We start from the raw sequence: 25,174 nt of genomic DNA on the forward strand, positions 1-25,174 counted from the left end.
CGTCTTATTGTTCAAGAATTTTTAATAGATAAAAACATATATCACTTACCAATGTATTTAAATTAATATCTACATTGTATTTACTTATCAACTATAATAATAAAATAATAGTTGCTTTATTTAAATTAAAAGTACAAAGTTCAGAAAACACAATTTTACATTAGTATTTATATAACACATTGAAAGTAAATATACCAAAATGAACTTAAAGAAGAACACAAAACATTGTTTTATTTCAATAAGTAAAGACATTTATTTTACTGTTCGATCAGTGTTAAGAAACTGACTTTGGCACTGGTCTGACACTATCACATGAAATCATCTGAATCATTTCCGTCTTTATTAGAAGTCATCAACTCCGGTTTCATAAGTGTAGTGTAACTCCTGAAAAACAAAAACATTTATAATGAATATTATTTAACATAAAAGTAAGAAGTGTTATCTTTATAGCTTTATTGAATTTTTAAAAGCAATTCTTAAAAAAATAAAAAATACTAAGAAAATATGACTATACTTTGATAGGACTTCTCTGTGCCAATGACAACAATAACTGCATGAACGAACGATTGTAGAAGTTTGGGTAATGTGCTGGAGATAGCTTTAAATGAGACTAGCCTGTGGTATCTGTCAAATGGTCTTATGTTAAATTAAAACAAGGAAGTTAGTAAAGTTCACAGCTAAACCAAACATTAATTTATACTCTCAATTTGACGAAATCACTATGGATTCTTTCTTAAAATTGTTTGGACTCATAGTAGACAGTAGTGTTAACTGGAAGTAGCATGTATCAGCAGTTACAGAGAAACTTAGTTCTGCATGTTTCACACTGAAAGTTCTTACCTTTTCTGTAAGTCTGGTTAGATTAAAAACTGTATATTACGCTTATGTACATTCGAGATATGGCACGGTTCTTTTGAGATCATTCAGTTGACTCAGATAAAGTTCTTAAATTTCAAAAACGAATATTTAGACGTTTGTTTATTCAAAACAGAATTCTCATCCTACCATCCATTTACGGTCTCGAATATTTTGTTATTAAAAGGCTAATCCAGCAAAATTTCATTTAAACCAAGTAAAAGATCAAATACTTCATGATGTAGTAAGACATGTAATACTTCACTATCCAGTTGACTGACTTAATATTTATCAAGTGTAAATTTGAAGTCAATTTTATAATTTATTTAGAAACAAGGGACTTCTTAAGTGACATTAAGACAGTATAATAAGCTCCTAATGAATTTAAAACTCTTCAAGAGTTCAGATTTTTTTATATTTAAGGCAAAATTAGTGCTTATTTTGTAAAATGATTTTAATTTACATTCAATGTTAAATAATGCAACCGTTCTTTCTGTTTTTCTAGATTGGAATTATTTTTAGTTATTTTAGAACTAGTACATTTTAACTTAAAAGATTCTTTCAAGTTGATTTGAAAAGTTGTTCATTTAGTAAGCTAAGTATCAAATATATATGTGACACTGAATAAATAAATTAATACTTTATATGATAGTCCTTAGATGTGAAAAATCAAATGGTAAAGTTTTATAGAGTAACTTATGGACAAGCAGAATACTGTAAAGCATAAAAGCTAAGTGTGATATTAATTTTAATTTTCAGAAAATAATTATTTTTCATTGTACCTAAGTTCAGCTTCTTCTTGTTTTCTTTTTTCTTCTTCTTTTTGTTTCTCTCTCAGAGCCTTTTGTATTCTCTTTTGGTCTTCTCTTTCCCTCTGATCTCTTGTTTCTCTTTCCGCTCTAAGATCTACTTCTTTGGTAGTTTTCGTTTTATTTAGCCTGTTCACTATTTCATTTACACGTTTGGCAACTCTCATTTTTCTTACCTGAAACATATTTAAATTTTAAAAACTAAAATATAGAGATTATTAATCATTTGTTGTAATCATTGACTATGTAGTAGTTTTTATTACATTGTGATAGCAGATAAATATTTGTCTATTACAAAGTGTTGTCTAACAACACTCAAACCTAAGTTCGATTCAATGCAATTCAATTAGTAGTGCAATTATTATTAACTCTTCCAATGCATATTACAGGAAATCTCATGTAGTCAAATTTGTGTAAAACGCGCATGACGGAAATCTTGTAATCTAAGTTTTTGTTTTTTGTGCTCCATTCAATGTTCTTTGCTTCCTGTTATCGACCCAAAACAAGTTTTGGTTGCTACTATCCGGAACTTGACTCTGGCATGTTTGACGGGTTTTTCCGTACAGGAAGCGTGCCAGTGTACGATATATAAGCTTTGTTCATGTGTAATGTTGCAACTAATAGGAGTTTATTTCTTTGAAATATTGATTGTATCTGTGTTTGCAGTGAATTCTGTATAGTTTTATATTAAATTAATTATAAAAACAGCTAATCTAAATGATTTTCATCTGATCAATTCGTCAGTAACATTTTAAAAAACATACAAAGAAATCTAAAAAATTAAAGTTTTATATTTTTTGTCTTACAATAACTTTAGAAACATAAATTAAAATTGAACTTTAAAATAATTACTTTAACTTAAAATAATTGTTATGTATTAGCATGTTGGAGAAGAAGGGTGTACAGAATTTTATTTTCAGCGAACGGTTAGGTTTCAAAATAAAATTTATGAAGAGACTACCACCAAATTCTTGAGTTAATTTATGAATTGAAATATTAAGTCATTGACAACATAATATTTCAAAAAAATATCTCACACGTTATTCAATTAAATGCAAGGCTCAACAAAGTATTGAATTTTAATGCATTGTGTTTATCTGAGATATGGTAATATTATCTAGTTAAACAGGCAAAAACATTGTTCCATTTACAAGGATATGAGTTAATAGAAAAATTTGTATTTTGTAAGAAAAAGCTAAAATGTAATGGGATTACATTATTTTTAAAGTAAATGATTTTAATAGTAATTTTAAACTATTATCTTTCTATCTGATGTTTATAGAAACATTTATATTTACCTCCTTGTCCTTATGAAAGCTGACCTGACCAACTTCCATGCCATCAGTTTTTTTCAAGTTTTGCCACATGGTGTACACAACATCGATGTCATTCATCTTATTTCCTGTAATGCTATTGGCCTTGACTAGCTGTGCAGCATCTTCCAGTACTGCTGATGGAATGTCATCAATTGTCTGTCCCTTTTAAATCAAATATTACAAACATTACAACTCAGTACAAAAAGTCTGAAATTTTAATGAATCCATTAATCCATATAATCCATTTAACCCGTAACAGCCCAGTGCAGCCATATAGACACAGAAGTATGAGCACCCTTGTGTTTTAAAATCTGGACTGTTAAGGGTTAATAAAACATCATTCAATGTAATGTTTACTTCATCAATTAATAAATCTTTTTTATTGTATTGAACAGCTTGTTGGTCATTAAGCTCAATAATTGTGGTGATCAAGATACCTACCTAATGTGGCTTACTATATAAATGATACCCTTTTACTTTTAATTCCAACGATAAAATTAAACGTTACGATCATTAACAAATGTATTAATATTTTACACTAACTTTATAAAAATACACTTCTTCCTTTGCCACAGCATATTTTTTGCCTAAAATGTTTAAACACAAACCAACTTACAGGCTTAAGTCTGAGATAAACATGCGCAGAAGACAGCTTGTCTACATGGAACCAGACATCTTCAGGCCACCCCCATTTTATTAGTTCTTCATCTGTAACAATATTAGCATACTGACCTAGTACCATTACAATGTCACTTTAAACTATAGATTCTTCAAAATTTCTAAAAATAAACTGTGTGATAGAAGACTAATTTCACTTCTTACAAAATCCAAAACTCAACCTATACTTGAGATTCTCTGTAGACGCAACTATAACCAGGCTTATCTATAGTAAAATACTATATGTGGTGCCATATATAGTAGATGTTACATAATACTAATTGATATATTTGCTTGCAGTTCACTTTTGGAATTTCCTATTCCGGTAGAAACTGCGGAATTTATATGCAGTACATACTTCAAGTTCTTTAAGTTTTTCTTACCATAAAAACTTAATGTGGATTATTATAAACATTCCATAAAAAGATAATTTTGATTATTATTAACATTTTAAAATAAAAAATAATAAAATCATTCCAGCTGTTCTATAGTGACGTGCTTACAAACAACAAATAAATGTCATTTCTCTTTTATTTATACATACAGAAATACTGCTTATCTCACTGATTATTTATATGAATAGTAAGAACTTGAAAAAAACATGTTTAGTTATACAATAAAAATTATTTGTATTGGCTACAAATTTTTGTTTCACACATTCAATGCAAAATACAACACTCGCTATAAAAACCAACACTAAAATCAATGACACTCAATCTTAAAATTTCAATTTTTACATTATATAAATAAAAATTGATCTGTGTTCAACACATATTTGAAATGTACATATAAAACAACTTGAAAAAAGGATGTGCTCACTCTCACTGGCAAAAAAATAAAAACTAAGCCCCTCCTTTTTATGAAACATCCAAATATAATTTACTTACTTTCATACTTATCCAGACCCATGAAAAGGGTAACAGGTGGGGAAACGACTGAAACAGAAATATCATTATGAGACTCTCTTATTTACAGATACATTACAGAATACTCAATTACATTTCAAGGGAATACAGAGTTGTTGAAATAGAATATCTTCACAATATCATGTTGAGTGTATCTGTCTCTCGTGATTTTAACCTACAGTTTAATTTGATGTATTATACTGAAATAAACCAAACCTGTTACTATTTTAAAATTTTGAGAGAGGATATTTTAACCTAAAACTTAATATATTTCAAATTGATGAAGCAAAGTCAAATAAAGTATATTTTACAGTACAAAATGTGTAATATAATATAAAGGGCATTGCTAAATTATCAGAGAGCTGATATTTGTATATAGTGTATAATTTTGTAGTTCAATGAAATACAGAATGTATTTTAAAACAAAATAAATAAATTATTACCCAAGAAATTCAGTAAGCCATGATTTCTTAATAAAAAATATTATTTTTTAATATTAGGACATAAGCAACCCCGTAACATTGAACTAGTAAAGCAAGATGAGCATGAGAATTTAAACATGTAAACACAGTTGGCAGTTGTCAGTCATAGTGTGCTGACGTATTTCAGTGAGCTCCGTTATCTACTCTGTTATAATGAGTGATTGTGGCCAGTGTTTGGATCCTTTACCAGATGAAGACGATTTTGCGATCTGTTCACTTTGTCACATACAATATCATTTTAATTGTGCCGAAATCCTGGAGTCTACATGGAACAAAATGGGACAGAAAAGACGTGAGAACTGGAAATGTAAAAACTGTCTCAAATTCCTAAAGATATTATAGCTAAACTCCAGGAGGAGTTTTAAAAGAAGATGGAGGAAACTATTTCATCCCAGTTCAAAGAGTATAATAGCAAAGTTAATAATCAAATAGCAGATCTTAAAGCAGCTGTAGAATTTTGTTCTGGAAAAATATATGAATATGAGAATAAACTCTCTGAAGTTACGTCAAAATTTAAAATTCTAGAAAAATCACAATTTGAATTAAAATTAGAAAATAATTCTCTTAAACAAGAAATCAATAAATATCAGGTACAGCTTGAATGTTTAGAGCAATATAACCGCAATAGAAATATACAAATTGAGGGCATCCCAGAAATTGACAGTGAGAATATGATTGAAATGGTTCAAACGTTGGCACAGTTTGTCAATGTACCGATTGACTATGAAAATGATATACAAGCAGCCCATAGGATCCCAACTAAGAAACCCAAAGAACCACGACCAATAATTATACAATTCTCTGACAGAAAAAACGTGATATAACATTAAAGAAAAGCAAAAAAAACGAAACTGGTCTCAACGAATTTTTGCAGTAACGTGCCGGTATCCAATGTTTATATTAATGAACATCTCACTCCATATACTAAACATCTCTTCCATACCAAAACGCTGAAACAAAAAGGATTTAAGTATGTTTGGACCTGGGAGGGTAAAATCTTTATCAGAAAGGACGATAACGAAGAAAAAATACGTATATCGATTGCTGAAGATCTTTGAAAACTTGGTATTAACATCCATGGAGGAGATTTAGGTGCAATTAATTAAATTTAAAATAAACTTTAATGTATATAAGTTCAACGTATATGCGTAGTGCAACTAAAAAGGATGACTTAATTATATTTTGCCTAAATTTAAGAAGCCTGAGGAAACACTTTGATGAACTCATTTTGTATTTGTCCACTCTTTCGGAAAAAAATAACTATGTTTTGACTGAAGTGTGGATAAAGAGTGGCGAGGAGGCGAAATACCAGATGAAAAGCTACAATACGTTTCTGCAGGACAGGCCAGACAACCAGGCCGGTGGAGTCGTCGTGTACGTGGACTCTGCACTGCGCTGTGAACACCGCCTTATCTTGATGCCTACAGCCGAGGTGGTCAACGTCCTGATTGATCAAGCTGATTTTTCTAAAGATAGAAAAATCCGTCTACATAAGTAATTATCCTATTTTTATTAATTTTCATTCACTCAATATTTTTATTTGTTTTTGTCTACTTTCTCTAAAATATTGCTAATTATCAGAATTCCTAAGTCATATCCATAAGTTATTCTGCTTCAGATAACTTCCTTCAATTAAAATATTTAGAAAATTAATCTACACACTACTCAAGATAAAATTCTAATCTTAACAATTTCAACTCGAATCTACGCACAGGCCATGAAGGCCCATGTAGGCTCTTTTCCCATATTATTTTATATTATTCAGAAATTAAGTAGCAAATTTAATGCTGTTTTTACTAGGTATGTGTGTATATATATATATATATATATATATATTTTGATTTTTCTCTTTATTTCATTACATGGATTTATTTCTTGTGATATGAGACTTCTTTATATTATTTAGCTTTAATTATTTAATGTTAATTATTTTGAAGCGTATTTCTAGAATACTTTTGTATAGTTTGCATTAATTAGATATCCAAATGCTACATTGTTATCCGATTCAATATAAAGATTTACTTTGTCTTTCATTTTTTTATGGAAATAAACGTGATTTGATGTCAGACTTAACAACATCGTCACTAGGCTGTCCCTGTACGGTATATATAGATAGTGTAAATTTATGTATAATCAATTTGAGGATAATTTTGTAAATATTTTTAAGTACTACTCTAATGATCCCATAGTTATTATTGGTGACTTGAACATATGCATTTTGAAAGATATTACATGGTTCTGGTACAAATTATTTAAATTTTATCTCTGCACATGGTTTTGAAAGCCTAGTTAATACTCCCACCACAGTTGTTGATAAATACTCGTCTTGTATTAACCATATTCTTGTAAGAAACTCAAAATAACTTGATTTTAAATGTAATGTAATGGAACTTGATATAACTGATCACTATGCAGTACAGCTGGGTATTTCAGGTTAGAAAACCAATTTTATTAGTTCAGGTTTTGTAAAAGTCTTGATTATAAAAAGATGCAAAGGTCAAGGCCTTTTATAGTGTGTATAATTTATGTTACGAAGCTTTGTGTACTTTACAAAAATTAAATTGTAGAAATAAAAAAAGAAAGGAGTGGATATCAGAGAAATTGATAGATTTGGTAAACTGGAAGAATAATTTGTTTAAAACATATAGTAGGGATAGATAAAATGTAACTTTAAAGAGAGAATATGATAACACGGCTAAATTCATAAATAGATGTATTAAATATGAAAAATTAAATTATTATTCTAGGTTATTGGGTGATTGTAATGGTGATTCTAGAAAATACTGGGGTGTGGTAATCTTGAACAAAAAAAGAAAATCACTAGCGACCATAAAGGTAGGTGATCATTTGCTTGCGGTGACGGGAAATGAAACCATTGTAGCCAATGCCTTTATAATTATTTTACAAAAGTAGAGCCATCCCTTAAGGAGGAGGCATTCGGATTTGATATGTTTCCTCAGGAACATATTGAGGCTGATGTTTTATTAGACTCATTTAGGATTAATATTATTGATATTTACAGAGTAATAAGTCAAATGAAAAATAAGAACAGCACTGGCATAGATGGCATAAGCATTGTACTAGTTAAGACAAACATAATTTTTTTTGTACCGTTATTTTATAATATTTATAGTAAGTCCTTAGAGCAAGGTATATTTCCTGACAAGTTTAAAATAGCCATGGTGGTACTGTACCTATATTTAAGGCAGGCGACACCACAGAAATATCTTCGCCCGATCTCTCTCATAAATACTATGGCTAAGATTTTTGAAACATTGATTAAAGAAAAGTTACTGGACCCTCTTTCAGCAGTATAACTTTTTTCTAGTAATCAATATAGATTTTTAACTAATAAGGGAACAGATTTAGCCTTAGAGAAACATGTAACTTGTATTACAGATCAGTTAACTCTCACAAATTTACTCTAGCTATTTATTTAGATTTTAAAAAAGCTTTTGATGTTTTGAATATAGATATCTTAGTACATAAGTTCAGAAGGTATGGGATTGGAGGCTCTGCATTGGCTTGGTTAACATCTTTTTAAAAATCCCGTAAGCAGGTTGTTAGAATAAATAATATCAGAGTGACGCCTTAAACCTATGTTATGGAACTGCTCAGGGGGGAGTACTTGGTCCACCATGTTTCTTGTCTATATTAACGACTTACTGGATATTGACCCCAACTCTTCCATATTTGCATATGCTGACGACACAGCATTTGTTTGTTCAGCTAGCAGCAGAAATAAACTTAAATTGAAAATTGAAAAAGACTTAGTGAAAGTATCTGAATGGTTAATTACTAATAAGTTATTGATAAATGCTTCAAAAACCAAATATGTATTATTTTTTGATAACGATAAGCCTAAATGCGAGTTAGAGAGAGAGAGAGAGAGAGAATATCTTTATTTTACAATCTTCAAGATTGAAAATGGTGTCACTTAGTACAATACATTTGTTATGGTAATTTCAGTCCAGAACTTGCTTTACATAGTAAAATTTGGCCAGTCCAGAAATTCATTTATGGTGTAGAACGGTCGTTGGAGCAACCAAGCTTGAAGTTTTTTCTTTAAGATAATTGGGTCAGCTCTCTTGATTGTGTCAGGAAGGATGTTGAAAAACTTGGCTCCAGCATATGAAGGCTTTGATTGAAAGCGACTACTGTGGTGAATCGGCAGAGCAAAGTCTGTGGCATTCCTGGTTTGGTAGGTGTGAGTATCCATGTGGCGCTGCAGTTGTCTTGAGGATGCCAGGTAGATCACTTCCAGCAGGTAGATATTAGTGACTGTCAATATTCCCATTTCTTTAAAAGCACACCTGCAGCTGTCTCTCCAGTCAAGATCAGCCAGTATTCTTATAACCTTTTTTTGAATGATGAGAACACGCTCCAGGTTGCCACTCGCCGTAGCGCCCCACAAGACAATGCCATATCTGAGATAGGACTCGAACAGAGAGTTGTAAGCTATTCTCACTGTATCCTCTGTGCCGACATGCTTGATTCTTCTAACTGCAAAGATGGCACTACTCAGTCTGCTGCACAGTTTATCAACATGGTCCATCCACGATATTCTGTTGTCAACCACAACACCAAGATGCTCCACTGAATTTACAGAGTCAAGGTTGGGGAATCCTGGCAATTGTTCTTTCAAGCTGCCAAGAGTCATTGTTTTCGTCTTTGATTCGTTAAAAACAAGGTCGTTCACTGCACAGTAATCAACAGCAACATTCAATGCAATGTATGACTGTACTTCAAGTGCCTCTCTATTCTTTCCAGAAATCAAAAGAACCGTGTCATCAGCATACATTATGGTGTTACTGTAGGGTTCCATGTATCCTGGAAAGTCAGATGTAAAGAGGACAAACAGAACAGGCCCTAGGACAGAACCCTGTGGTACACCTCTCTTTACAGGGAGTCTATTGGATCTATACAAGACTTTTATTCCTTTCATGCTCAGCTTAAGTTCAACCAGTTGGTCTCGATCCTTCAAATAGTTTGCAAACCATGACAAAGCAGTGCTCCTAAAGCCCAAGTACTCAAGCTTAGTCAGTATCATTGCATGATCCAAGCAATCAAAGGCCTTACTTAAGTCTGCGGTGTGTACAACAGGAGACGGTGATGTCCGTCCCAGTTGTCGACACACACCCGTCACTCGGAGTGTTACCCCACCGGGTCAGGGGGAGTCCGACTAAGTAGAAACCTACGACGCTTTCACCCTCCTCGATCTTATTTATCATGTGTTCTACAAGATCTACGAGTGCAGTTGTAGTAGACTTTTGCTGGATGAACCCATGTTGCCCTGATAAAAGTAGGTTATTGGCCACCAGATGGACCGATATTCTTGCCAATATTATTTTCTCTATCAACTTGGAGAATGTAGGCACCAACGAAATGGGTCTGTAGTTTTCTAACCTGTGTCTGCTGCCCTTCTTATGTAGGGGTACAACTTTAGAGGTCTTCATTTTACTCGGAAATAGACCCTGGTTAAGGCTGAGATTGCAAACATGTAACAATGGAGTCAATAATTCATAACGGCAGTACTTGAGCATCAGTGAAGAGAAATCGTCCAGGCCAGCAGATGTCTTGCTTTTCATTGAAGAGATAATCCCAAGGAGCTCTTTCCCAGATGTTGGTGCCCATGTTGATGTGGGACTCTCCACCTCCCAGTCTTTGAACTGAAAGCGATGTCCACCCTCTCCCGGATTCGGCTTCAATGTCTCCTCTGCAATAGTGGTAAAGTAGGAGTTAAATTGGTTGGCAATATCAACAGGTTCAGTCAACGATAAATCTCCAAACTCTAGGCGTCTAATGTCCGCCGGCTCAGCTTTGCCTTTCCTCTCACTGTTGATCATTCTCCAAACTGCTTTGGATTTGTTGTCAGAATCAGCAATAAAAGCAGCACATGCCCCTCTCCTGAGGGTCCTGAGTTTTAAGTCATACAATTTCTTTAATTCAGATGATATTTTTTTGTCTTCATTTCGTCCACTTAGTGTATAAGTATCTAGTGCAGTAAGAAATTGTTTCTTGAGGTGACTTGCTTCAGCATCGAATATATGCTTTAGTGAGCTGTTTGGTCTCTGTCGGAGTTTCCTTAATGGACAAGTAGTGTTAAGAGCTAGGGTGATAATCATTAAAAATACACCATATGCTCTATCCAAGTTGTTACATTCCAAGACCTCTTTCCAGGACTGCAACGAGAGGAAGATCCTTAGATTTTCTAAGGAGTTGCTATTTATGCATCTGCCTGTTGATGAAATTGTAGGTGTCCTCTTCATCTTGAAATTTAATGTACATAGTTGCCCAGTGTGATCTGAGATTCCGGTATTAGTGATTTGGATATTTACATAATCTTTATGCTCAGCAGAAATGCAGAAGATGTCTATAGAGGTGCTGCTGGTGTTAGTAATTCGTGTAGGAGGGAGATCCAACCTATGGATGTTGTAGGTCGCCAGAAGTTCCACAAGCTGTCTTCCTTCAGGAGATGGGATGATGGAATCTACGTTGAAGTCTCCCATGACAATAATAATATTATCCTGAGATATCCACCTGTCAAGCACTGAGGAAAGAGTACTCAGCGCAGCAGTATAAGATTGTTTGTCATTTTTTGGAAGACGGTAAATTCCTAGTAGGTTAATAGTTTCCCTCTTATTAAGTTTGATTGTGACTGCTGATACCTCACATATTAAAGGAATGCTTATATTTTCAATTTCCAACGATTCTATTTCATTCTCCAAGCTGATGTGTTTATAAATAGCCACTCCACCCTTTAGGATATTCTGCCGACAGAAAGATGAAACCAAACTGTAGTCACTAAGCCTAGTGTTAGCCATCTCAATATTGTTCTGGCCATGTTCAGTAACAATTAGTAGATCAGGAGACATCGTGTGAAGCAGATGGTTGAGTCTGTCAATCTTATTTTTTATTCTATCTGTGTTTTGATGAAAGATTGTAAGCCCATTTCTGTTTGTCTGTTTAAATTCGTGAATAGCCTCTCGAGTACTACGCAAGTTCAGAGGTTTCACAACCTGTCTCAATTGTTCTTCTCTTAAGTATATGTTCTCAGTGATGAATTTACTATAGTTCTGGTGTTGAATATAATTTTGTCTCTTGATTTCTTTGTCTGGCGATAGAATAAAAAATGAGATGGTGAGTTTCTAGGTGCGTGAAATGCAGCTTCATCTGATTCTTTAGACTGGATCTGAAAAGCTTCCTTAGTAGTTATTTGATTAGAGCTATTGGTCCAGGAGGCAGCTGTCTTCACATTGTTAATGTGTTCTCTAAAGAAATCCTCGTGTGAGTGCCCTTTTCTTAACTTAATGGCTGAGGAAGGAGGCTTACACTCCCTTCTAAATGCTGGAGCAGGGTGATGAACCTGAGCCTCAACAACTATGATGTCATAATCTTTATGATCACTTGTAGGAGAGGGGTTCTCCTTTGAGTAAGTGTCTTTGGTCAATGAGTTAGTCTGCTTTATTGCCTGTAAATTTGTCGTGTGGATAAAATCTTGTTCCACGTTTGTTAAAGACAGTTTTTCTGTCGGGGTTTGACTGATTCCCCCTGTCAACCCTGTTGCCTGAAAAGTTGTCTTGTGGCTAGAATTCTCTGTCAGAGTTTTTAAGGACAGTTTTTCTGTCGGGGTTTGACTGATTCCCCCTGTCAACTCTGTTGCCTGAAAAGTTGTCATGTGGCTAGAAGTCTCTGTCATAGTTGAAGGCAGTTTTTCTGACAGGGTTTGGCTGGTTTTCTCTGATAATTCTGTTGCCATTAAATTTGTCAGGTTGTTAGAAATCTCTACTATTGTTTTACTTTTTGCTACCTGCAGAGAGACACTGAAAATATTCTCTTTTTTATCAGATGTTTTAGGTTTAATTAACCTAGGGATTGCCTGGACTTTTGGTTTTGTTTTACATTGTTTTAATTTTCTTAGGTCTAGGTCTAGACTAGAAATTTTACTGTTTTGATCATGTTCAGTTCTGAGCTTTTCACTAAGCTGAGCAGAAAGTTCCTTAATCTTTAGTTCCATTTCATCTTGCCTTTTACCTATAGGTAAACCGCTAACAAAAAAGCCTTGGTTGATTTGAGTTCATTGCAGGGTGGGGTATATCCCTCCGCCGCCCCTCTCCAAACATCCCCACCACTGCTCGGCGCTCATTCAATTTCAATCTAATAAAATCAGCTGACTAATCCGGCTGAGTTGGTATCGTTCACTGCTGCGATACCCGTTCAGTTGAACCGGTCAGTACAGAGTTACTAAGCCTTCCCGCTAGAGCGTGTTTTTACCGGTCATCGTGTTGACTGAACAAAATGAACGAGCAATGAACGACTGGATGTAATGACCAAGTGAACGAAATGATCTGCTTGCAAAAATGTGCTCGGATAGAGGAAGAAACAACATATTTTACATTGAATGGATAGATATATAACAATAAATGTATTGTTTCAGGAATCTAGTAAATGTAAATATATATTATTAATAGAAATGATTAACAAAAATTAACTGTATGTTACTATATGCATTAATAAATATTTTAAACGTTAATGCTTAAGAACAATGGACTTGGTTGATTAATATGCCTTTGATTTATCATAAGATTATTTCACTACAAATGTTTCAATAAATTACTAAATATCAAACAGACACATTGCATTGTTTTGAAAATAATTTTATTTTTATAAATAACAACACATTTTAAACATTTAATCGATTAAGTTACCACCACTTTTCATAATACCCAGGCTGAGTCATTAAAATAATATTACGCGCACTACTGCACAGAACGCCTCCTCTCAGATCGACCTGCACATCGCACCTATATCGACCATGTGTTACCACATTATAACCTTTTAAATGCTAATTGGCAATCAATTTTTAACAGCGGTATTGTAAATGTTTTTAAACTATAACTTCAGAATATTATTACAATTTCAATAGACAATCGAATAAATTTAAAACGAGGTCAAAAAAAAGCTAAAACCATGGATTACTTCAGATTTAGTCCATGCTATAAGACAAAGAGATAAAATTTACATAAATTAGTGAAAAAGCAACCATTGAATGTGGAGCTTAAAACCCGCTATGTCAATAGCAGGAACATTTTAAGCAGAAATTTAAAACAGTTTGAGAGGAAATTTCGCTCTTGGACACGATTCAATACCTGCAAGTATATTAAAAAAAAATCACAACACATTCATTAAAAAAAAAAATTAAATCCGCAAGTACATTTTTGCCTTAGACAACTACGATAAAGTACTCACAGATAAGGAAATTAAAGTGGTCTATTTTGCTTTCGTTCAATCCCAACTTTCATTTGGTATTTATAGTCCCATGGTTCTTGAGCCATTAATTTTTGTACAAAAAAACAATACTAAAAATAATGTTCTTTAAGAGTGGTACAACATATTCTTTTAGAATTAATTTTCTTCGAGGAAGAACTAATGACTATAAGGAAATGTGTTAATCAAAACTATTCTTATTAACTTATACATTAATTTTATACTATTTTAGCGTTGAGAACTTATACTCATAACACACGGTACTCGTAACGAGTCATTCAGCGTAATAAATTTGTATAATATTTCTCAAGTTTTGTACCGTAACGTGTGTTTGAGTTACAACTTCGCTTCTGTGTTGCAATTACCTAATCTTTACTGGTTTAAAAAAAACCGCATGAAGGATGGGTTACTATTGTTAGATGGCGAAGAAGTATATAGACTTATAATCCCTTGTTATCGCTGAACTTCTAACCCTTCCTCGCTATTTATTGTTATTCGGTCTGTCCTTCACTATAATTACCATAATTAATACTTCATACGACAGTGCAGCAAAACTGGATCTATACTCGGTTACGTATTATTATCAATGTGACTCATCAATTGCCTGCGTGGTCACTGTTGTCATTGCCATCCAGCCGGATTAAAAATAAATTCTAAAACCATTAATAATATAAAAAATTACCAAACTACTATTTTTTAATTATAAAATCATTTGTTCTATTATTAGTTTTGAGTTCCAATATTCACGACCAGAGCCTACGCACAGGTCCTAGGCCCCATGTAGGCTCATCCCGGTTATACTACTCTTCTTATTTCAAATTTTAATTGAATTTAAATAGAATTAATGCAAGGTTTATTATAATAAGAAATAATTAAGTACGTATAAGTACCGTATTGTTACACTCTGATACATGATTTTCAGACATTGTATATATTTGCTTACTTTGTTGCAAAACGTGTATAGTATGTGTTTTATTGTACTATGTTTAAGAAAATAAACCATTTTCATATCATTTTTCATTTCACCTGATTTGGAAAAAAGTATCAAATTTATTCAGTTGCCAGGCAAAATTGAACAAAACTTTCAAAGTGAACGGGTCTTTTGAAACACTCCGATCCGGATCACTCGTTCACCTGACTGACTCGTTCGAATTGAACGGTCCAAGTAAGTAACTGCAGTATAAACAATATGGCGCGAGCAAGACAAGATTTAAACAGCTGACAAGAAGATGCTCCGCCCACACTCGCCAATCCCCCCCCCCCCCCGCCGGAGGGGGGCCCCCTCCTGCGCTGTGCTGCTCAAATATTTGCTTCTGCGCAGGTTTTTCTTTATTAGCGGTTCACCTATAGCTGCTTCATTTCAAAGAGTAGGGGTATGGCTGACACAGAAGCCAAAATTCCGTCATGTGTTTGGGTTTCTACTGTCTTGTAATATTTTGGATTTTTTGTTTCAGTACTGAAAAATAAATTATTTTCTTCATTTTTAAGTTTTTTCCAGATTGCTTATCTTTGCTGTATATTGTGCTAGCAGTTTAATTTGAGACTGATCATAGTCCTCAAAAATATTTTGTAGCTCTACCTGGTCTTGTTTACTTTTCTCTAGCTGTAGAAATGTGTCTTGTAGTTTATCTTGAAGTGCTTCAATTTTAGTTATATAGTTTTCCTCACTTGTTAAAAGTTCTTCCATTTTGGCTTCCATGCTGGCTAAATTGGCTTCTAGGGTTGTCTTATAATTATGTATATTTTCGATATCTTGCTTCAGTTTAATATTTTCATGTAATAGTGCATTTCCCGCCTCTGCAGCTAAAGTCAATGAAATTTCCAAGTCATTTTCATCTAGTGTTTCATGGGCCCATACCTTTGACTTCACTCCTTCCAGCTCTGAGACCTGGTCACTGCTCTTTGATTCAAAAGAGTTATTATGGATGGAAGATTTTCCAGTAATTCCATCTGTTTTACAGTTATTGCAAGACCAGGTCTCATCTAACTTGCACATCTTTGACAGACTTTTATTAGATAATCCAACACATAGTGCATGAAACCACAGTTGACAGTTACCCTTACACTGTATCCCTGCATACTTTACTCCAACGCTACATACACCACAGGGATATTTAGTAGTTGGCATTTTACACAGTAGAGATGTATTATCAGATATTTAATTTGAGTAGAACAGACAGTTTCTGTAAACTTATGAAATCAAGCAGTTTACAGTACTATACTAGAGGCAGTGTAATGAACAGTGAGCAGATGTGGAAGGTCAGTTACAGCAGACACACTGTCAGCACTAGAGGTTAATGCTCCTGGCACTGCCTGATCTACTTATTCCAGCAGTCTGTCTGTCACCTGTCGCTCTATTGGTGTAGCGTTGGAAGCTTAATAGCAGTGAGTTGGCTATTATGACGTCACACCAGATTTGGTGATTTTCAACAACTAATTTTGTAGTAGTAATGTTATTGTAAAAAAGTTATGTCAATGTAATTGGATAAAGTATTTAAATAAGCTTTAAAAGAAATAATTGATTAATAGTTTTAATTATTACTTAATGTGATAAACTCTTGAAAAGAGTCTTCTTGACTTGCATGTGAAGATTTTGTTTTTTTCTGTATGTTTGAGTAAGTATTTGTTATATATTATAATGGAATAAACTTACAGTTTCTTAGTTACAATGTTGTGAGTATTTTCATGAATATTTGTTGGTTAAAACACTACTAATACTGCACATTTTTAAGAGGTCACTTTCACTTGAATGTTACTTGTCGGCCATCTTGAATGAATACATGTTAAACATGTAGATATGTTTAACATGTTTTGAGATAATCATAAGTGTCTGTATGTGTGTAAATGTCCAAGTGTGGAAATAGTTGGTTCAATTAAATACTTAGGATTTTACATAGATAGCCATCTCAAGTGGAATGACCATATACAGTTCTTGGGGAAAAAGTTAAGACAAATTATTAATCATTCTTTATACCATATGAGAGGATTTTTGAATAGCCAATTTTTAAAGTATTTGTATGTCTCCTGGTTTGAAAGCGTGATAAGATGGTATCATACATTATAATGGCACGTATATATACCATACTGAATCCTATAATTATGTGTCAAAGAAATGCAACGAGACAGATTTTTGTATTGGGCATATGGGTAGAATAAGCAGTTTTTTAATGATAATAATATTCTTACATTTTCTCAGTTGTATAGTTTATGTGTATTGATGTATATTTACAAATATTTAGATGACTATCCAAAAAGACAGACATCTCGATTAACGAGAACTGCTCAATATGATCTCCTATATGTGCCAAATTATGCAAAAGAAAAATGTAGACACCAGTTTTGTTTTGCATTGTTAACTTTATTTAACAGGCTTATTAGAGTATATGATAATAGTGTATTTCTTGATTGTAACCCAAATTTAAAATGAAAGCTGTGCAGTTTATATCAAACCTTGATAATTTATTCTATTTGTTATATTATGCCCGTATATTATGGATATGCCTGTTAATGATTTCTGTGTTGTATTTATTATTGTTATTTATTTATTAGTTGTTGCTGTTTAAATTCATGCTCAATATTGTTGTTTACTATTGTCATTCATATTTATTGAAATATTTATTAGTATCTTTTATATCTATTAGTTATAAGTAGTATGTATTTATTAAAAATTAGTTCGCATTGTTATTGGTCTGCCAACATAAAGACTAAACGTGTTTACTTGTAAACTGCATTCCCGCACGCACCTTGCAAGGTGCCTTGGGGTAGTACATATATGTTAACCCTTTGAGTGCCACGTGATGTGGCGGAGGTCGTGCAGCCAGTGCCAGTCATTTGTGACAGGCCATTCCCCTCAGTGCCAAGCACTATTTTTATGTTACTGCAGTATTTTACTAAAAAATTAACACCTTCCTTAAATATTAACATAATGGGACACTCTTTGCTTTATTATTTAGGGCAAGATACGGGCTACAAATTGGTATATATACATTTTGACCATAAATAAAAAAAATATATTTATATATGTATAAGCAAAAATAAAAAAACCAAAAAAACACATTTTTTTTGTTTAAGATACAAAAAGTATTTATTTATTTTTGTTTTATGAGTTTTATGTGCCAATTTTATGTTCTCCATGTTAGTTGGAATACATGTACCAAGTTTCATAAAAATACATTTATATATAACTGAGTTTTGAATTTTTTTTATATATTGCTGCAAAATGCTGAAAACCTGCCCCAGCATGCACGCTTACTCTTGTTCATGTAAAATATATTTTACTAGTTTTAAGAAATTAAATCAAGGTAGATTACACAACTGTTATTTATTTATTATGAACAGACATAAATTAATTACTTTGGGCTTATTTCATTAGGCCTATTATACTAAATTTTTCAGATGAAATAACTGAGTGAGTGTTTTTATCATAAGAATAGATTAATGTATTTTCGCGGTCAGATTCCGTTATATTCCCCCAACGCTTAAACTTTTTTCAATGAACTTAGAACGTTATAAAACGATGTAGTTGAGTAACAGAACTAACATTCCATCAATCAACAAGCATTTCCAGGTATTGCGATCGGTATTGTTGTCGCTGTTATCTTATCTTACTCGAGAATCCCGATTACGGCAGGCCGCGCGGCATCACATGATTATTTAAGTTTAGGTTAGTTTAGTTAAATTAGCGTTGAGGGCATAATGTTAGTTTTGTTACTCAACTACATGGTGTTATAACGTTCTAAGTTCATTGAAAAAAGTTTAAGCGTTGAGGCATATAACAGAATCTGACATATTTTCGCTTAAGGGCGATCTGTTCCTTTTACTCATTTCGGCAAACTATACCTTATTCAATAATGAAATTGAACTGAAGTAATATAAGTAGGAAACTTTTAAAACATTAATCAAAATGTCAACACAGCCACAATAGACAGCTAGCAAATTAAAACAACTGAACGTAAACAAAACGACTGCAGCGTGACAACAGACGGTTCGCGCCACAGGCTTCTAGATATCAGCTACATAAAAATATTGTATACGATATATACAAACTATCACTACTTGAATTATGTCGTACATTTTTTGGGCTTTAATTTGATACGTTTTACGATATTATACGTCAATATTTAGCAACAGGATGACCAATATTGGAAAGGCCGATCTAGTCGGCCCTTCGCAATTTTCGTCAATACCATCGGGCCGATTACATCGGCCCTTGGCACTATGCGGAAACGTTGCTAGGCCGATTAAATCGGCCCTTGGCACTCAAAGGGTTAAATGTATTTTTTCTGAATAAATGAGTTTAAACTTGAACTTGAACTGACCTTGTTTCAGTACTTTTCATCATTGGCATTATTGCTATTATAGAGAGACGTAATATATAATTTGTACTTACTAATATTGTAGCATGTTGTAGCTCTGAAAATAACATACTGAATTGCAGACATTTATGAAACATAGGGATAACAGACAAAAATATATGGTATTTAACAGTATAATACAACTTTACCTAACTTTAACTGACTACACCCTATCCTGGAACCAAAATATAATATGAACTCATTTTGCTAGTAGTTTTAAAATTATATCGAATGAATAAAAGTTATAATTTTGATCAATATTAATCTAAAATAAAGTTTTATTGGCCTAATAGATACGATTAAATATATTTCAATGAGAGCTATAATTTTGAATGTTTTCAATCAACAGAATAGTATGAAAATACAATATTGTGGCTTGATATTGCCGTTAAAACATACCTCCCAATTTATTTGTGAAATTACTCCTGTAAATTTAAAATGGTATTTAATGTTATAATCATTAAAGATCGATTTTGTAAACACGGAAACTCTAAAATAATTTAGTATGGTTTGAATAAAAAAGACCTTATTGACTGCCAATGTAATAAACGTATCATCAATGTATAAATTAATAAATGTATCATTAATTAATTAGTAAAACTACAAAACCAGCCATCTAGTATCCAATATCTATTATAATAAGATGATGATTACTGTTGTAATAAGATTAAATTATATAAAATTTAGTGTTTTCCAAAGCTTGCCTGAACAAAACACACCGCGCAGTGGATATGGGAAAGAAATAAATTTGCGAAAGTGAGCATTTACTGGTTTGAAAGTATCCTGACATTTACTTATTTTTTGTACATTTTATGTAATTTTATGCATTTTTTGGTATTTTTATAGGTTTTTTTTTTGGATACTTGAAATAAATTTAGCTCAATCCAGTTGTATTCGTTTATATAGCTCTATTGAGCTGTGCAAACTTTCACAACAATCGCAACTCTGTATTCTTATAGACTAGCAGTACTGTCTGTATATGTACTTATCCAAGCATAGCTGTTGGAATTGAAATTTTGATTTAATTTGAAAATATGCCATTTGAACAATTGTTTTACATTAATTACATATGTGACTATTAGAAGTATTACCAAATATAACCGAAATTAAGTGTTGATATTTAATATTTCATATGTTTGCAAAATAAAAGTTTCTTAGTACAAATGTAAAAAAAATAAATGTTGAAATGTAATTACTTTTGTTATAATGCCAATTCCCCATTTTTACTAGTTATGTACTCGAATATATGTCTATTAAAATATGGCCGAAAACTTTCCAAAATAAATCATTCATAATTAATATGTTTGTAATGCAAAATGAAAGGTTTTTTTAAATATTAATTTAAACAAAATAATTTTGAAATGTAAGCCAATTCTCCATTGTCGGCGTGGTGTCGGCTGTGTTGGAAACTAATTATATCGATTTTTGTATTATAATCAAAGTAATGAAATAAATAAAGATCGTAAGTATGGCTAAATAATTTAATTGCTGGCAGGAGATAATTGTTAAACACTAACAACACGGCAATTTAAAAGGCAAACTAATTAATGTTTCGCGATAATAATAATCTGTTGATAATAAAATATTCTTTAAAATAAATAGATTGATATTACCTTGTTTAGTAATAAGTGTAGAACATATTCAATTTAGAAAAGTTATGTAATGTTGAATGATTTGTTTTAGGTTCTATTAAAAAAATTTATATAAGATTTGGAAATGAAGTATTAAGAATTTAGTTAACCAAAGATTTTGAAAACAGATGTAACATAATTTGATTCAATAAAATTTATAGTTTTCGCTCTGCTACCAATTGTGACGATTTGTATGGGTTTTTGGAAACAACGTGTCACCGTGCAGGACTAGGCTTGTAGCCGCCTGCACGATGAAGACCGTGGAGCGACCATAATCCTAATTACACAATATCCTCCTGCCAGCTTTGATAAGTATTTAAAGTTATAATTTAAGGACGAATCAGTAAAAGTAAATCGTAAAACAATTTATTAACCGCCAAAGATAATTTACTCATACCGACACCAACCCCACGCCGACCTCCCATCACGACAAAACCCGCCCCGACATACTAAGAATTTACAATGACCCCCTATAATTTTCCGGCACCTAACCCCCCCCCCCTGATTATTAAATCAATCCATAGTGTAACACGCAATACCAAAAACAAATAATAATTAAGACTTGCGACAGGTAAGTAGAATCTCCGTCACCGCCACTCGCCGATTAGACGTCCTCGCTCTTCCGTCACTCAATCTAGACTCCTCGTTATCAGACCACCAGTCCTCCATCCGCACGCGGCTTATCAGAAAGACCGGTTCTAACCGTTGATTCGGCGGTCTGATATATGTGGTGGGCAGTCACCACAGTGTAGTATTGAGTGTCACAACAAAACAAGAGGAATTAAGTGATATAAAAAATGACCGTGGCCTAAAGTAATAGGTGTACCGCAGTTATTGGCCGGTTTTTGTAGTGTGCTGTGAGAAAAAAGTTTGGGAAACACTGCTGTAATAGATGGATTGTTTGACATATGCAGCTGAGATTACAACGGTTATGTTGAATGCGATAAAGTGGTACAGGTGATGTGACTTTATTATAGGTAGTTTTATAAAGTTAAAGTTCCAGTGTGGTGATGGGAGAATCTAATACAGAATCGAAAAGTATTCAAATACAGCCCAGGTAATCACATATTCGAATACTTCAAAATAAATTTGAATACTTTTGAAATAAATACAATTTCTCTGGAAGAATCAAATTCAAACCAGGACAGTATTCATTCGTTAGAACTAATAGTATTTGAATAAAATATTCAAGAGCTGTACTTAAACAATTTTAATTTTTTTCAGCATGTTTGTACATTTGTTTTACAACACTAGAATTCAACCGATATATGACTTATTATATATTATTGTTTTGAGGAAAACTAAAGGAATAATAATATTCACACTTAGGCCTATTATTGTTGCTATAATTTTTTCATTCACACAAAATTTTACCTAGAACAAGTCTGATAAGGAAGCCGGTTTCAATTCAACTAATAGTTCTCTCAAATCACTTGATTTGTTCCGAAAATTAAGTGTAACTTTATCAGCTATATTACCAATAACCAAAACAAAATATAAACTAAAAATAAATCAATTAGATAGACACCAAAACACAATGACAGCAGACGTAACTAATAAGACAGTCGGCCCAATCAGCTGGTCACAGTCAAAACAGTTGCTCGCATACGTTTCTTCGGTACTTTGGGATTATACCGACCACACCCAGACATGAATCTTTATTTGACATTTTGCTTCTACTGATTACTAGATTAGTGTAGAACAATATTTCATCAATATAAAACAGGAATTGTCTTATCGAAAACCCCTCCCCATCCTCAGACAGGGGTCAAAGTCGAGCAGTCTAGTAGATAACATGACTGCAGTCTCGCCGCCCGTTCTGATGGTGTGCCGCGACCCGGAAACCGGTGCTAATACTCAACAGGTTGAGCGAATGTAGGGTTCAGCTAAATGGCGTAATAAAAAACAAAAAGGAACAGCACGACACCATCTTGACTAATACCTAGCTGAATACATGTGGCGGTCGGCAGTTGCGGCTGAAGACGGAAATCCACTACACTCACTCATCCTTGATATTGCTGCATTCTGGGCGTCACAGGAAACCCATTAACAATTAATAATCATTGTAAGTTTGTAATTTTGTAATTAAAGAGTTGTTTTTTCGTTCTATAATGTTTGTTTCTATACATTTATATTTTTGTTTTCCTCATACTGGTGTGGTCGGTATAATCCCAAAGTACCGTTTCTTCTAACTATAACAGAGGAATAAAATTTTATTTATTGAGTAATAATATACCTCAATTGATAGCTTGATTATTCTGTCAATTGATGTTCGGTTTTAAACTGAAACATTAAAAATACACAAATAATAACCGATTTCCGAAAGGTCTGCTTACTGCTGTATATACGGCAGTGCCAGTATGCGAGCACCATGAATTACCAGTTAGAGGGTTAAAAAAGGAATCAATTAATTTCCAAATATTTTAACAGCTCACGTAATCCACACTCAAACATGTAAATAACTTTTAAAACTAATTGACGGCATTAGTGTTAATGTACCGCAGTAGAGTAATGGTCACCATACATGATTATCCGCAAGGCAGTGAAGGCTACTGATCAGGACGGTTGTTGATGCTGTACCAAGCTTTTCTAACTACAGAACATTCAGATAAGCTATTTGAGGCAGATAATGCTGAAATCATAGATAACAAGAAGCACAGCACACAAATATAACCACAAATTGATATTTCAATTATTAAAAAACATAGTTATTTGTCATCTCCATCTCCAAAACCACATAATGTTATGTTCAGGGGAATGAACAGAATATGTTAATAATGTTAAATTTAAGATTGGTAACTCTGGCCCTTAACAATTCACTGATACGGACAAAACACAATAACAATGGTTGGCATAACACCTTACTTATCATTTTAGCTTAGGCCTACTTGAACACTCAGGGTTACTAGGTGTTAGTTGGGACTATTAGCATTTTGTCTAAATTGATTGTTTTAAATAAATGTTTACATTAGTCCCAAACATTTCAATGTGACAACCATGTGCTACTATGCAATTGGATTTGAATCAAAGGAATTCTCTGTTGCTATTTGGTATACCTAGTTAAAATTGTTCATTACACAAACCTAACCTATAATGTTAACAATTATTAATACAATTCGATACCACAAAAAAACTACTTACCATTACTCACAAAATAGAAGACCATTTTATTGTTTTGATTTCAGTTCAAATCTTAATCATATCACAGTGTTAAATAACTGTTATTTATATATTTGGTTTTTAACCTCACCACTGAGCCATACACACACAAACAAGATTTAGCAGACTGACTAAGTCTGGTGTGACTCAGAGAAGGGATAAATCAAATCCGGTTTCTTTTCTTACCATACCAATGTTACCACATGGTCCGACCAACCACCGGCAGATGCTAAAACCAAACACTGTCAATCCTTGTTGAAGGAATTTGGAAGTCTGCTTTTTTTAGCTAATTACTTGGCCTTTGACTGTTACAGGGACATCTTGTCATTAGATGTCGACACACATAGACACATAACATCAACCCGCCACAATCTAAAATTAGTTTACGTTTGTAAATATTCGTTTAATTTATTACTGACGCAGTCTATCCGTCTCCGCAAGTTTTTAAATATTATTTTTATTTGTTGTTAATGCAGTTTATCTGGCTTCGCAAGTTTTTCAATGTTAGGTTTTTTTATTGTTAACGCACTATATCCAGCTTCGCTGATCAGATATGAAGAAGGAGTTATTGAGTTTGTATGACAATCCGTCACACAAGTGAGAGTAGTGTATCTATCGGTGTATCTATGTATCTATCGGTGAAGGGTAGAGTAGATGAGTACACAGTCATGATGATGTATCAAAATGGTTACACGCTATGTAAAGATGTAAAACAAGTAAATGACATAACCAGTAATAC

At 33.0% G+C, this 25,174-nt stretch overlaps 1 protein-coding gene across 1 annotated transcript; it reads right to left on the reverse strand.

Moving 5' to 3' along the window:
- Positions 1-92: 92 nt before the first annotated feature.
- LOC124364508 (coiled-coil domain-containing protein 25) lies at positions 93-24,683 on the reverse strand. The gene is made up of 6 exons (XM_046820049.1): positions 24,418-24,683; positions 4,525-4,572; positions 3,597-3,688; positions 2,963-3,142; positions 1,638-1,840; positions 93-384 (listed from the first exon to the last, which is right to left on the reverse strand). Exons 1-6 carry the CDS (start codon positions 24,440-24,442, stop codon positions 309-311), a joined length of 624 nt encoding a protein of 207 aa, XP_046676005.1. The 5' UTR covers positions 24,443-24,683; the 3' UTR covers positions 93-308.
- Between the last annotated feature and the right edge of the window lie 491 nt (positions 24,684-25,174).

Source organism: Homalodisca vitripennis, chromosome 6 (assembly GCF_021130785.1).
Source record: "Homalodisca vitripennis isolate AUS2020 chromosome 6, UT_GWSS_2.1, whole genome shotgun sequence".
NCBI lineage: Eukaryota > Metazoa > Arthropoda > Insecta > Hemiptera > Cicadellidae > Homalodisca > Homalodisca vitripennis.